This window comes from Vidua chalybeata, chromosome 22 (genome assembly GCF_026979565.1).
Source record: "Vidua chalybeata isolate OUT-0048 chromosome 22, bVidCha1 merged haplotype, whole genome shotgun sequence".
NCBI lineage: Eukaryota > Metazoa > Chordata > Aves > Passeriformes > Viduidae > Vidua > Vidua chalybeata.
The window spans coordinates 7,660,028-7,675,626 of NC_071551.1; the positions used below are offsets into that span (position 1 = coordinate 7,660,028).

The window sequence follows — 15,599 nt, forward strand, 5'->3', positions numbered from 1 at the left end:
ACAGTTTATATAAGTGGATTCTATTTTGTTTCACTCAGGAAAATAAAAATGCAAACAACCTTTAGAACCAGAAATTTATTGTAGCTTATAGACTTTCCAAACTGACCTGTTACCAATATACACATCTGAAAAGTTATACCCACAGTGGCTACAAACTGCATCAGGACATTACAACCCCTCAGTATTACCATTAAGTCATGATCAGTTTTGGTCTAAAATACAGCAGCTACAGCAACAGTATATGGAAGGATAAGTCTTCTACACATTAACACAGGACAACTGTCAGACATAAGTTAAAAGTTTCCCAGTTTACTTAAAACTAGCAGTTAATTACCACATAAGTAGTCAAAACCATTTTCCCATTTTAGAAATCTAAAATTTTACATTAAAAAAAAAAAAAAAACAAAACAAAACAACCCCAAAAAACAGTAAGCTCTGGTGTGGGTTCTTCCCCTGCTGCCAGGTCCATCTCTATTGTAAAGGCACTCCTCAGTCAGGTTCCCCCAGAGCAAACCCCCATCGAGCCCGGTAGGTGAGAGCAGGGCTGCTCTGGAAATCCAGCTGTACAAACACGTGGTCAACCCTGATCCTTTATCCCTCTGGTGCTCAGGAGCCTTTGTGCCCCTCTCTGGCCCTGCCCTGCCCTGGCTGTGGCACGCTGGGCTCTGCACCCACACCCAGGAGCAAACGCTGGCGCTTGGCTTACCGTGCTCAGGAGGGAATGCAGTCCCAGGCTCCTGTTACAGGCAGAACAAGTTACTCTTTAATCCACCTCCACAGAGATCAAGCAGAAATTCATTATTCACGACTCTGCATCAGACCAAATAAAGTTAAACAACCCTGCCTGACAGAAAAAACAGCCCCCCCCCTGTTTGCACCTTCCAGCTGCTGCCCTCTGCAATCCCAAATTGGAACTGGGATCAGAAACAACCCAGATCACATGAATTAATATGATTCCCAAGGTTTTCTGGTTGGATGATTTATGCTACAGTTTTTCACCAGCAGGAAAACACAATTACTAAGTGTAAACAAAGGCTTAAAACACCAACAATCTGAATTACTGTACAAGGGGCTGCAGGGAAGGAGCAGGAGTGTTCAGTGGTATCAGCTACACCCCAAACCCTCCCACTTCCAAATTAGAAAAAATGAACAACAAAAAACCCCCAAATCCCTATCCATGTAGACTGGCAGCCCAGGTGCTCAGGTGCCCAGCTCTCAGACTCCCCTACACCCAAACCTGTCTGCAGTGTGCACAGCCCACACTGGACTCCAGGCACTCTCCCCAGAACTACCAGGAGCTGTGTGCACCCCACAGCCACAGCACACAGATCTGCCCACCATACATGTAGTGTTATTTCCCCAATAACTTAAAAGCCTTTATGGCAAGCCTTAATTGGAGATAAAAATAAAACTAAAAACAAACTGTAGTGCACAGGGGAGCTGAACCTCTGCCGAGGCTCCTAAAGCCTTTACAACTTCTCACAAGCTTGTCTGTTCCCTCTGCAAAAAAAAGGAGATGAAAGAAAAGGAAGGAGTTCAAGGAGAGCGGGGCATGAGCACACATCGCAGTCAAGGCCAAGACAGAGTTACTGAACATCTACACTAAGAACTGTGCCCGTGCTCCTGCTGCAGTAGGATGAGACTTGGAATAGTTCATGCTGCATGATTTTTCACTTTAGCATGTTTTAAACCCCAATCCCTGTTTTCACTACCACAAATGACGTAATTACATAATTCCAGTATATTTACAAAATATTAAAAAGTCTTGTTAATCTTCTACATATTAACCTCATTCTGCCACTTTACACATGCACTAATTTGGGGAAAAAAATTAAAAGAAATCAACAGGCTGAAATGAGCAGCTTTACCCTTTGTCAACAAGCAATCTTTGCATCTTTTAGAAAGAGAAAAAGGAACAAAGCCAAGTTTGTTTCACTGAGCAAAAAAAGACAGTTCAGAAATTCATGTGCAATGGCTACAGAGCTGTAGAGTCACTTAGCTGAGATGACATGAAGAAAAAAGTGCAAGGTGGTTCCTCACAGAGTGTAAAAAAAATCCAGTCACTGAGGCATGGCTGAAGGAAGAGGTGCTAACTACAACCCTAAACATCAGGAACTAGCTGACAGAACACAAACACGGCTTGTGTGGGGGGTCAATCTACTGGCCAGAATGATTTTTTTTGTTTTAAACACCATGAATCCTTGGTACCAATGGAGTGTGTTACAGTGGAGTCTTCTAGAGCGGGAACATAAAGACAAAGGGAGCAGCTAGAATCAATAACTGAGGGTAGAGTCATCCCATTCCAGCTGCTGCTGTCTGTTAACATTCTGTTGGTCCTCCTCCTGCTCTCCCTCTTCCTCCTCACTGCTTTCAGACTCTGCACTAGTGATGTCATCTTCTTCTCCGTCTTCACTTTCTTCTTCCTCCTCCTCCTCCTCCTCTTCACTGCTGTGTTGATCCTCATAAGTCTGTTCAGACAAAAATTAGCTGTCATTACCATACTGGCCAAAATTCTTTTTGTTCTTTATTCAAGGTATTATATTGAGGAAGAGCTATTGCAGATTCCTTGCTGGATTTAGAAGTTCAGCAGGAATTAGGCAGAAACCAGAAAAGACAAAGGAAGTAGCACATGGTAAAAGAGTTCTGAGACACTGCTGTCAATCCTGGCACTCTACACAAAGTGGCTCTGAAGGGTGATCCAGTACTGCAAATTCTACTGGACAGGATCTTACAATAGGACATAAAGCATGAAGGTCACACATCTTTCTTGTTCCAAATTTTCTAAAAATTCAGGTGTCAGCCATAGGAGAAGGAAACATCATAATCACAGATGTTATGACAATAAATTCCTGCAAGTTTAGACAAAAGCAGGCTGTGTTTCAGGCACTGTGCACATGATGAACACTAGTGCTGGACATTGGCCTGTAAAATGCCATTCTCCATCACGAAACTCTAACCCCCTGCATGATCCCAGCCAACTGCTCTTGGCATCTGGCACATTCATTCTAAATTCCCAGGTAATGCCTCTGCCCTGTGCTCAGGGCTGGCTCTGCTCTCCTCCCGTGCCCACGGCCAATCCCAGCTGGAAGAGGCCAGCAGCAGCCCAGGGTTACCTCCATGGGGTTCACAGTGATGGTCAGAGCAGAGTCGTCCCAGTCCATCTCGCTCTCCTTGCCCGTGTCCTGGTCCCGCATGGTTCTCTGGTGCGCGGCGCGGATCCGGAACACGCCCAGGATGATCATGAACACCAGGAAGCTGACACACACCACGATCACCACGGTGGCTGTGCTGGGGACGACTGCAGCCAGAAAACACAACAGGGGTAACTCTCACACTGGGCTAACAACTGCTCCCCTCCCCATCACCTGCCAGAGGAAACGGCTTTACACAACTATTTCATGTATATCATTATATTTCATATATATTATACAAAGGCACTTTGTCTACAGCCATTTAAAAAGTCAGTAGGAAAGTAAGAACTAGGCTTCATTTCCTTAAATATAATCACATCAATCTGAAAGACAAAACCAGCTTCAATGGCTGAGAATCCTGACCTGAAAAGGGATGAGGGTTTGCCAAGTTGTGACCAGAGAGATCAACAAAGGAATGATGCACTGGGTGAATGAACTGTGGCTGTGCAGCAATGTGATTGGCATGTTCCACAGGGCTGGCTGTGTGGATAACATTCACCTAGAGATAAACAGAAAGTGTTAAACTCCAGAAACCCAATAGTTTCATTCTAAAGAGATAAAAATAAAGAGAAAAAATTTAAAATTTTAGTGCTTTTAATGCCATTTTCTGCTGTACTTCCATCTATTTGATGTAAGCATACTAAATAATAATTAACCTGTACCCTGCTGCAGAGGAAATGCAATTTTAGCCTCTCTGTGCTTTAACATAATCCCTTAGTATCAGAAATTTATACATCACAAGCGAAACAGCAAAGGGCCCAGCACGCCCATCTGTGGCATCCCAGAAGTGACACACAAAGGCCACTCAGCTCTGTGGTAGCACCACTCTCACTCCATTTGCTAAATTAATAATTCTGTGTTTTCAATGCAACCTTTTCACCTTCACATCTCCATTAGCCACACTATTTCTTCTACAAACAATTTCATTTATAAATAAAATTACAATTTTTTAATTTATTTATATACTTTATAAGCTGAAATACAGGACAAAAATCACATTTATATATAAAATACTGCCTGAAATGCTCACATTTCCTAATACTTATTTTACAGGACAAAACCTAAATCAATAATTGGTCAATTGTCTATCAGCTGAGGCAAGCAGGCTCCCAAGCCCCTCGGGGCAGTGACCCACCTCCACCTGGAACTCGTTGCTGACGTAGCGCCCGTTGAGCTCGGAGCAGAGCAGTTTGAACTTCCTGTCGAACAGAGCCGCCGTGCGCCAGTTCCTGTAGCGGATCAGGTGCAGAACCTCCTCGTAGTTAGCCATGGTGTCCACCCCTGTGGGGACAGACACAGCTACAGCAGCTGCTCTGCAAAGGGCTGGCACCACTTCATACCCCAGACAGATATTGCTCCCTTGCTCCACCTAAGGTTTCTTGGCCAACAGATTTTCAAGGATACAGAAATGGTAACACCACTGACACACACGTGTGGCTCCACTGAAATCCTGCGGGTTGCTTTTGTGATAAAATCCTAAAGCCAGCGAGTCTTTGAAAGGATTCTGGGAGCTTTTCTATGGAATACTTTAACATAACAGAAAAGAATGATGCATGCTCCTAGGCACTGGAGTACCCCTGAAAGGAACAAGCCTTTTCTGGGGCAAAGTCTAACTGCAGTCCCACAGTCCAGAGGTGATCTGCTATTTGGAACAGAGTAAAGAACAGAAGGAAGGTTCTAGAATGTTGTATTTTCTAGAATCACAGCTTTCCACAGAATTGCTGTGCTCGGAATTCTAAAGGTAGTCCAAGCTTGAAATTCTAAAAAAAATTAAAGTACTTGGAGTACTAGAACTGCTCCCTTTGTCAGTCCCTTCAGACCCTCCCAAGAGCAGCAGCAGGAAGCCCTACCTGTGATTATCATGCCCAGGTTGGAACTGCTCATCTCAATGCCTTTCTGCTGCAATCGTGTCATGTCAATCTCCAGGCTCTCTTGTTCCTGATTTAGTTCCTCTCCCAGCACTGTCACCTCACACATATCCAGGTTGTGCATGATCTCTTCAGATACCAAAGACTCTTGGACTAAAAATTAGAGAAAAATTACATAATTCAGAGAAAAAGCCAAAGATTTAAGCAGAAACACCACAACAAATATTAAAATCTAGGCCTGAGGAGAACAAGTATTCACAAAATAATGATTTAAAAAATAAAATACAAAATACAATCAAGGGATATTTACATGAGAAAAATGGCCTGGACTCATTATAATTTCCACATAAGTTTTTGTTAGCCCAGACCAGAGAGGATCTACACCATTTTCGCCCTTCCTGGATTCTGTATTAAAAGCCCACACCTCTCTGCAAGAGGAAGATGCTCCCCCAGGAGCACTGAGTCAGGTGAGGGTGGGCAACAGTGGCTGTTACCTGTAGGATCCTCATCCCCATCTCCCTCGGGCTCCACCTCCCGGGTGATGGTGCTGATGATGCGAAGCTCCGGGAAGAGGGAAATGCCCTCGGAGCTCTCGAACTCTGAGGCAGAGCGGGCAAAGTGGTTGATGCCACTCAGGCTGATTTTTGGCTCCTCTGGCTGCAAGACCATGACATACCCCTCCACAGAGGGAATGGAGACACAGGCCTCTTCATTGAAACACCTGAGAGACAGAAGCAGTTCTGCAGTCAAGATGGTTATTCCAGAGGGAAGCACAATTACACACAGTAATTGCTTTATAAATTTTTGAAAAGCTGTCTCAGACACAAGAGTCTTAGATAAATTCATCAGCTGCCCTGGAAAGTATGGAATAGCCACCAAGGGAGCAATCTTACAATTAATTTTTTCTTACAGTTACCATTTGGCCTCATTTCTACATTTTGACTTAGAGCCACAGGTAACCCCTTAAATGAAGCTGTGACACTGGAGACACTCCCATCACTCTGGCAGTACTTTCCTCCCCATCTTACGCTCTCCCTGCTCCATTCTCTGGCAGAAAGCAGAGCTCTGGTGTGGAAAACATTTGCTGTACTGAAATGTGGGATGGTCACATAGCCCAGGACTCCTTTGTTTCCCCCAAGTGAGATCCATGAACACCAGGCTCCACCAGCCTTGCACCAGGACATACTTGACAGTGCTGGTGATCTTCAGCCTCCGAATGCCAGGTGTTGGGAACTGGCGGGAGTTCAGGTAGGAAATGTGCTGCATGGCCTTGTCAACTCTGTCAATGTCATCCCCTTCTATGGTCAGCGTTGACTGGCTCGGGTTCATGTGGATCTGAAAAAAAAGGAGAAAACCGTAAGAAAACGCCCAACTGAGTGACATTATCTGGCAATTCAAACTGGAGTTCATGGTAAATGCAGGAAAACTGCTTCCATATTCAAAGCAACAGGGTCATTATTTCCTGGCCTTGTGGCACAGAGGCTGAGTTCCCTACTCACTGCCATACCCCAGCAGAATGTATTTGTGCTTCATTCTTTAAGAAAAAATCTAAGCACATATCATAGTTCTGGTTCTAGAAGAGAGACAGCTAACATATAAGAGAAATTTAGCTCTGTTCACACAACCTTGCTACTGAAAAAGCCACATAATCTCATTTTATAAAGCTGCTTGTTAAAGATCTCTTATTAGACAATCTGCATAGCTGGTAAAACAGAGGCTTACAAATATGTAAGTCTTCTCTTCAAGACTTAAAAGACAGCAGAGTAACTTTCATTCCTAAGATCAGGTTTATACAAGTTTTATGTAGCATTAATGCAGAATGCCACAAGAGATGAGCTGGTTATATCTGGGACACCCTGTTAACTCTGTCAGTAAAACTTGTAACTCTTATCAGGGAAGGAATATGTTCCCCTTTGTTTATATGCAAATTTACCTTCACACCTTTGCCAACACCATCAGCCATCTGCAAATCCAGCCCCTCTTTGCAGGTGTAGAGGCAATCAATCACCTTCTTGTTCTCCAGTTTACCAGAACGGATCATCAGCCCTGCCAGATTGCCTCGGAAAAACTGAGCCATGCGCAGTTCACCACCTTCAAAACACGAGGGAGGAAAAACCTTTACTTGTTATGATTCTTTTTGCTTTTTCTTTTGTAAAACAAGAAGTATGCCAGCTGACACATACAGTATTACACACATGCGGGTTAGTTTTCATCCATTCTGGGTGTTAACCTTGTGGTTATGGTCAGGCATAAAGAAAGAATTAAACAGTTCACCATGCACGTGGCCTTCAGACAGCTGTGGCCACCTTGAACTGCCTGTTCCATGACAAACGGCTCAAAAGAAGCCCCATACAGCGAGTGGTGCTCAGAAATCAAACACAATGGGATGAGCCATGAAGCCTCAATCTTCCTGCTGAGGTAACACCTCCTCCTACTCAGGACACAGGACAGCATCCCTCCAGGTGTGAGGGATCTCCACCTAAACCAGCACTGCAGGTTCTCCCTACGCTCCAAGGGTAGAAAGGAGCTTTGTAAATTCATTCAGCTCATTCTGAGAGAGGTGTCCAAGAGTTACCTGCCCCCTCTACAGGTGCCATCTTCTCTCTGCAGATTCAAGTGAGCAGTTAAACCCAGGTACCTCAGCTGAGTTAAGTCTGATAAGGACAACCTGACAAGCTCTTTATTCCTCAGTGTTTTTGAAGATGATGTCACAATGATCAGCTAGTCCATCTTGCTAAATCCTGGGGCCACAAAACACCACCTGGAAATGTCTATTTTCAAGCCCATTACTTACTAAGCAACCTGATTTTAGAAAGATGTCTAAGCTTCTTTTGGAAGTTCTAAGTGATAAAAGATCCTTGGTACAACTCAAATATTCAGTGGTGAAATGTCCTGTTACAATTTATACAATTTTCATATAGCTTCAGCTTCTGGAGCCCCTGGATGCTGCTCCCTCCTTGCCAAATTAAAATGTGGTGCACAGCTAGAAACCTCTTGCCAGTTACATCCAGACTATTCCAGCAATTCTTAAACTTTACAGAAAGGGTACATATCTTGAATTCACTTTTGAAAATATACACTAATTTTAAGTATCTCAACTCAAGACAAAAAACCCACTGAACTATCAATAAAATTTGTTATGATGAAATAACCCTGTAGCAAATGTGAAATACCTGGTAGCCAAAGCTTTTTTGCTCATTCACAATTAGAATTTTGTATAAATATCTGACCAAGTGAGTATCCCTTGTGAATTACAGGTCTGTGCTTATGAGCAGCCTGATCTAAATATGAGATCAGTCTTGTTTTGAGAGAGGAGCAAAGGTACCTGAGTTCCAGAGCTCCTGTCCAATATACTGAATAAATTCTATAGTAAAGACACATACCTACATGCATAAATACATACATTTATATAGGATGACGTGTGTTTATGCTTTAACAAAATTGGATGAAAGAGATTATAGCTGATATTATACAACAGCAGCTTTTTTCACCACTTCACTGCAATCACAACCGTTGCAGATTTGTACATGGAAGTACATTTGGATGCAACCAAAAAAATACCCAAAACAAACAAAAAAAAAAAAAAAAAAAAAAAAAAAAAAAAAAAAAAAAAAAAAAAAAAAAAAAAAACCCAAACCCAAGCAGAAGTCAGCTGATGATGCTCTGCAAATAGAAGCACAATGAAGACACAAGCCTAGGAGAGGATTATGTGAAGGTCAATGGCCCAAATGCAATGCCTGCATTTCATGCTGTGTGCGAGATGAAGCAATGTCTTGGCTTAAAAATGAAATAAAACAGTAGGGAAAAAATCTCCAGCAACCTGCAGAGGTCTCGGGCACAGTTTCATTGTCATTTTCACTTCCTGTATATTCTGTAGAAAAGCAAGACAAAGAATAGGACAATAGGGAAAGGACCAAGTAGTTATAATTTGGCAAACTTTCAAACCCCAGAAAACACAAAGCAGCACATCCCCCAAAATTTGCTTATATTGGACCCAGCTCTTCAAGGATTATGAGTTCTTGGAAACACAAAGAGCTGCAGTGCAGGGGAAGACACATCACTGTGCTGTTACAAGAACAGTCATGGCACCACAGCCCAAAGAGCCCCACGCACAAGCAGCAGTGACACCAGCAAGAGCTGCAGAACCAAGAGAGGAAACCTCACACAAACCACCTTTAGTAAGATGACACAAGTCTAACAACTGGCTCCATTGCAGGGGAAATTAATGTGAGATCCAGACTAATACAGTAAATCACCAAAAGGTATTGTAAGCTGATCAAAAGAAGCCATTATCAACACAGATTCCTTTATCAATAATAGAATCACATGGATTGAGCAGTCAATTTATCAAATGGAAGCACCAAAAATGAAAATCGGCTTTTAATTTTTTAAAAGAAATGTTAAAAGAACTTCTTCAGAAGGATAAAATCTTTTTCTCCTTGGAGAGGAGCTGTATATATAACTTAGAGCAGCTTAAATAGCACAGACAATAAAGCAGATGTCTATTTTTCTAAGTAGAAATGGTAAAATACCCAAGAGACAGCACTGCTGTGTTGCTCTGCAGAGCTGTCTGCTGGACAGGCTTCCCTTGATGAGAACACTTTTCCTACAAGATGCTTTTCAACCTACTTGACATGAAGTGTTCTGCTTGGTAATCTGAAGTATATGAGGTATTGCTACAACTACTGTTCAAAGCTAACAGTATTCCCCATGGCCACCACAAAAATCATGTTGATGGAATACAGGCTGGTGAGCAGCCCTGTATTTCACACACCTGTGGCCAAAGAGAAAACAAACACTCATGGAAAAATTACTCAGAGGAAATATGTGATACCAGCTTGGAGCAAAACCCATCTGCAAGAGGCAAAACAAATTACATTTCACGCACTAAAAAGATCTGCTGGGTGCTTCTAGATAACCACCAAGATTTCATTAAAAGAGTTAATTAGAAGTATTAACAATTGCCAATAGTTACCTTGCCAACATGCTCCAACCACCAGCTGTGTTTCTATCTTGGAAGGGTGGAGTGGGTAATCCTCAGTGACTGGGAAAGGATCATAGGAAACCCCATCCACGTAAAGAGACACCGCGGGAAATTCAACGTTGACAACGTAGTGGTGCCACTCTTTGTCACACACCTGAATAGAGAGTTTTTTAAATTCTGTCTTTTTTTTTTCCCACTACAGTTCAGTAACTGATCTGGTGCCATGTTTTACATAAACATACATGCAGATGTACAAACGACCTACAACACAAGCCTGTACAGACACAGCTGATCTTTCACACACATGGCACACATCTGAAAAGCAAACTGACTGCCAAACATTAATAAAAAGTTCCTTTATTCTGTTGCCAATACAGGAAGCTGCATATACTTCCTTTCCTTTAATTTTTATGCTAAATAACAGCATATTTCAATCTAAAAATACATATCTACATGCATGCACATCCTGAAATACTGTTATAAGACAACCTTACTTGACAAAGGACAGGTATTTGCTGAGAGAAACTGTTAAAAAGCCACGACTATTTATCACAGATCCAGGGGGCTGAGAAAATGTCACAAGCTCAGAAGCACTTGAATGCTATAATCAACCTGGAATAAATACGTCCTGTTTTCTCATGCACTCCACCTTAGAGTGCATTTAGTGAAGACAACTGATGTCACAGCTGTAAGACTGATGCTGTATTTTCTACTTTATATTCAAGATGAAAAGCTGAAGCCGAACCTGCCACTTGATCACAAGTAGAACAAGCACTGCTGGGTTCTGCAGAACAGGAGCCAGGAGTGTGGAGTGGCAGCAAGTATTTATTACTAAGTACACTGCCAGGGACGTTGGTCGGTGGCTTTCACTCTGGCACTCCACCCATCAGCCTTGCAGCCTCACCTGATTGAGCTTCCAGTGGAACTCGGCGGGTTTGTAGGTCTTTCCCTCAGAGGGATCCTGGCGGAACAGGAAGACCAGGCGGCAGTTGTGCACGTAGAGGGTGTAGTGGTGCCGGTTCATATCTGCGCGGCAGTCCAATTAACAGCGTTAATGCCTGCAAACCTTACCGACAGAATCCACCTGCTCTGCAATTTCACACTGAAATATCAAAGTCACTGACAGGCAGCAATCAATGCAGAAGCAAATCAGGTGTGGTAAGAGGAATGTAGAACATCTGCAGCAGTAGTGAGGGCAAACACTCTTGAAGAACCCATGAGGCTGCAGAACAGACAGAGAAGTCTCTATCCAAACCCAACCTAAACCAAAGCACAGCACTGAGCAGCCAGAGATAAAACCTGCCAGCAGGAGAAAAAGAGCTCTATTTGCAAACAGAAGAGCTTCTTTTGATACAAATGGCAATTATGGAATCAGGGTTATCACATTTCCTTCTTATTAATGGCATTTTCCAAATTATTGTTTCTGTGTCATAAGCAGAGACTGAAATTATGCACAGAATTAAAAAAAGCTTCATCTCTGGAGAAAGAGAAATTCTATCCTCCTAAGGAAAATAAAGATACAGCACCAAATGCTGTCACTAGACCTGATATGTGTGTCTTAATGTTTTTAGGCAGCATCAAGAACAAGGCTATCTTTGGAGATGCAAACTCGAGGCTGCAGTGCCAGAATAAGTAATCTACCACAGCAAAAGAAGTGCATAATGTAAACTGAAATAGAATTAGAAAAACAAGTCTGCCCAATCTGAAGCTACATAATCTAAAGCCGAGCCTAAACATAAGCACAACAGTGATTTTTAAAGTCAACTTCATATACATTCCAAGAAAACTTTAAGGTAGAGAAAACACTGTCACATGCGCTGCCAGAGCACATAAAAAACCGACCAACCAAAAAGACTGCTTATAATTGAAGTATTGACAAACCTGTCTTGTCTGAATTGCACAGAATTGTCTCTTTCTCTTTGGTTCCGGGCCCGTGCCTCATCCATACTGAAATCATGAAGGGCTCTTTCAGATTGACTGTGACAACACCATCTGGAATCTTCACAGCCTGTGTGCCATTAAACTCGAAGACCTGGTCGCTGTCGTGGCCATTGTCCGTGGGCAGCCCCACAGTCCAGTTAGCAGCACTGCTTGGAGGGGGGAGCAGCTCAGCTGTGCCAGAAGCAGCACCTACAACACAAATGCTCAAATGAAAACAGAAATTTAAAAGACCAGCACTGGTTTCAAATTCAACTATTTATCTCAGCACTAATTTCTCAGCACCAACTGTCAGGATTATGCACTACCATCACCCAATTCTCCTTTTAAATAATGTGGCACTAATTACAGGCATCTAATACCATGGTAACTTCCACAAATTTCACTTCTGGGTAGTCAACTAATCTCATAATAAGCAAAACAGTTTCAACCTCCACAGCTATAGAATGGTATTTTGCCTCTATCTCAGGAACCCTTTCATTAATGCCATTTGTCCCTCTGCCCCACGAGCACGATGCCTTTCTCTAGACACTGTACTCAGTGTGAGACCAGAAGTGATGCAGCTGAAGATAGTGCACAAGCACCCCCTCCCAGCTCGCTGCCTGCCCGCAGCACAGTCAGCAGCAGGTACCTTGAACACCACACTGACCTCAATCAGAATTGCCTGCCTCTCTGGGGTTACATGCTACTCAGACTTTCAATTACTTTCAACTGCACTTGAATACATAAATCACGAGTGATAATTTATCCTGTAATCTCAGTTCTTCCATATGGCTACAAAGGACTCCACTGGCTTTTTGTAAGACCTTTAACTGCAGTGTAAGTGGATGCTGAGGGCCTTTACTCCTGGGGCAAGCACAGTACAAATTTAACTGATACAAGTTAACTGGGTTTTTTCCAAACCACTATTTCTTGTTTTCTCTAGTTTTTCATCATTTATTTCTCAGATTGCAGCCATTACGTATATCATGCTCAGAAAAACAGAGGCTTTAAAGGCTATACCTTTCCACACAAATTCTTCCAGCTCTTGAATATGAATCTCATGCAAGGGACATTATTAGTCTACGTAAGACAGCAGAGAGGCAGAAGAAAGAGATTCTTTACCACATTTGAGAATTATTGTAGATGTCACCTTCAGGCAATTTCATGCCTTTTGCTACCAGTGAGGAAATGAGTTGAAGGAAACTATGTGCAATTGAAGACCAGATCTACTCATTGATTTCTGGTCTAACACAAAATTCAAAGTAAAACTAGTAAGCAAGAGAGACCACTTTTATTTTAACAAAAGCCTTCTTACCACAGAGCCTGTGGATGGATTTCTCAGAGTAGGTGTCTCTATCACAGCCTTTACCAATATGGTTGGTTTCTAGTTCCACTGTTGCTTCCACTGAGGTTATTGGCTCATCACATGTCTCCAAATGCATCCCAGGGAACAGAGCCAAAGAACCAGTGCCAGGCTCGTATTCTATTCTTTTGCTCCAACCTGAGTATTTAAAAGAAACAATATTAAAGATGTGTCGTGTTTAACTGAAGATACCAGCAAATGCTAAAAGCAGAGAGGAAAGAGAGCAAACTAACCTTGCCAGCCAGGCTTGCACGTAGGCTTAATGCTAATTTTAACCAACACATCCTCAGCAGCTCTCTTCTTCCCACAGTCATAGGCTGTTACTGTCAGTTTATACTGGTGTTCTTTACCATAGCTTAACTTTTCTGTGTTTTTTATATAACCTGACACAGAAAAAAGGCAATTGTCAGACATCAAGACAATTCTTCAGGGTCATTACTGCATAAAACGCATCCAGGTACCATTTATGTACTTCATACAGACTTGAATAAACACATCTGCAAGTGAATTACCCTGCACTGTTTGACTTTGCAGTGCCAGACTCCAGGCCCAGGCCCTGCTGGCAGGGTGACTCCTGCTCTTTGGGAGGCCAGTGCGAGTCAGCCCGCGCCCGGCTCCGTGTCTCACCGTCTTTGTCGATGGCAAAGGGCACATCCGGGGTCACGATCTCGTAGCTGCAGATCTGGCTGAACTGGGGGGAGCAATCTGCATCCACGGCCTCCACCTTGAGGATGTTGTCGTACCTCTTGCCCTCGATGGCCGTGGCCTTGTAGGACTTCTCCTTGAACACCGGGGCGTACTCGTTCACGTCGTTCACCTGGATGTGGACTGTGGCCCTGCAACGACACACAGAGAGCTCCCAGGGGCTGCAAACCCTGCTCCAGCCAGCACTGGATACAGCAGCTCCCTCTCTGCCACCAGAGCCATGTCAGCCTGTCAGCCTGACAGCTTGGAACTGCACTGCTCCTGAGCAATGGGTCCCAAATGGCCTCCCTCCTACCAAGCTCGACCCAGCCTCCCCATACCATATAATACACCATGAAATTAAGGTAAATGGCATTTATACTACCAGGGAATAGCTGTTGCAAGAATTACACAGATAGGTCTAACCAAGGAATAAGAAAGGAAAACCTGTGTTGAAGGTCTGTTTCCTGGGTACTTTAAACAAGGAAAAATCTGCATTTTACATTTGCCTTTTCTTCTTCCAGACCACTTACTTCCATGAATGTGAAGGTTTGGGGTTTGATTAATAGGAATATTTGCACCTGGTTCTGAATGGCTGTCACTTTTCTCCTGTTCAAAGAAATGCTTTTAGGGTACTACAGATTCTGCTAAATCATCTTCTTTTTCACATGAAGCCATCCTTCAGCATTCCAGCTCTCAGAAACAAGCAACCACTGACTAATAACCAACAATCTCAACTACCCTAACTAGGAAAGCAGTGGGTTTCTCCGGTGTATTGTTATATAATTCAGTTTTGGTTTTTTATAATTCAATACATTTTGTTTACTACCACTGGTTATTTACAAATAAAACTCAAACCCTTGCAGAGTTATAGAATAGCAAGGTTTTGTTTGTCACCAAGATGACCTCTGCTACTCTATTCCTCGTCTTATTTATGCCCCTCTCGTTGCTTCACACAACTGCTCATCTCCCACATGCTCTGCAGATGTTTACACCAGAGTGTCAAACAGTTATTCTCAAGTGGGTTTCTAGAGACTATTTTATATTGTGGTTTTTCCTTAGGTAAAGATAAGCTAAAGACTGCTTTGTTCCCATTCTTTAATGTAGGCAGTGATGAGCCCCATGCTATTGATCTTGGGTTCTCTGGTGGGGCTGTCTGGAAACGATAGAAACATGAATGCTTTGGCATTTTGTTAAGCTTAATACAGTGACTTCCTGAACCAGGTTTTTTGATTTAGAAACTGAATTCCAAAACAACATCGAGGCCTGGTACCCCAGTGCAAACTCTATCAACTCAAGACAGATTTTAAGTGTATCAGCAGTTTCCCTGCTTCTATCCCCACCTGGTTTTATAATGTAAATCCAGAGACACCAAAGGATAAAGCAGTAGCACCTAAAATACAAATGAAGGGATGTCCAAGCAGTCCTTGTCCATTTTGCTGCTCTTTTTATCACTATGACTGCCCTGCTTGAGCAGGGAGGTTGGACCAGAAGCCCCAGTGTGGTCCCTTCCGAGCTGACCCTTTCTGTGGTTCCACAGAAAGCCTTCCTGTATGAAAACTTGGTTCATGTTTACTCTCAGCACACAG

At 42.9% G+C, this 15,599-nt stretch overlaps 1 protein-coding gene across 4 annotated transcripts in view; it reads right to left on the minus strand.

Annotated features, from left to right (window-relative positions):
- Positions 1–60: 60 nt before the first annotated feature.
- Positions 61–15,599, minus strand: part of CLSTN1 (calsyntenin 1) — a 30,125-nt gene continuing 14,586 nt past the window's right edge. For 2 of the 4 annotated variants that reach the window (XM_053963023.1, XM_053963024.1), the window contains 15 exons: positions 13,954–14,162; positions 13,560–13,709; positions 13,279–13,464; positions 11,925–12,173; positions 10,948–11,069; positions 10,035–10,197; positions 8,880–8,930; positions 6,993–7,150; positions 6,246–6,394; positions 5,554–5,780; positions 5,042–5,212; positions 4,327–4,472; positions 3,555–3,690; positions 3,114–3,298; positions 61–2,468 (listed from right to left, as the gene is read on the minus strand). In XM_053963023.1, coding sequence (XP_053818998.1) covers positions 2,274–2,468; positions 3,114–3,298; positions 3,555–3,690; positions 4,327–4,472; positions 5,042–5,212; positions 5,554–5,780; positions 6,246–6,394; positions 6,993–7,150; positions 8,880–8,930; positions 10,035–10,197; positions 10,948–11,069; positions 11,925–12,173; positions 13,279–13,464; positions 13,560–13,709; positions 13,954–14,162 — 2,497 coding nt within the window. In that variant the 3' untranslated portion in view covers positions 61–2,273. The remainder of the gene's footprint in view (positions 2,469–3,113; positions 3,299–3,554; positions 3,691–4,326; positions 4,473–5,041; positions 5,213–5,553; positions 5,781–6,245; positions 6,395–6,992; positions 7,151–8,879; positions 8,931–10,034; positions 10,198–10,947; positions 11,070–11,924; positions 12,174–13,278; positions 13,465–13,559; positions 13,710–13,953; positions 14,163–15,599) is intronic. The other 2 variants (XM_053963025.1, XM_053963027.1) reach the window with 1 other exon arrangement.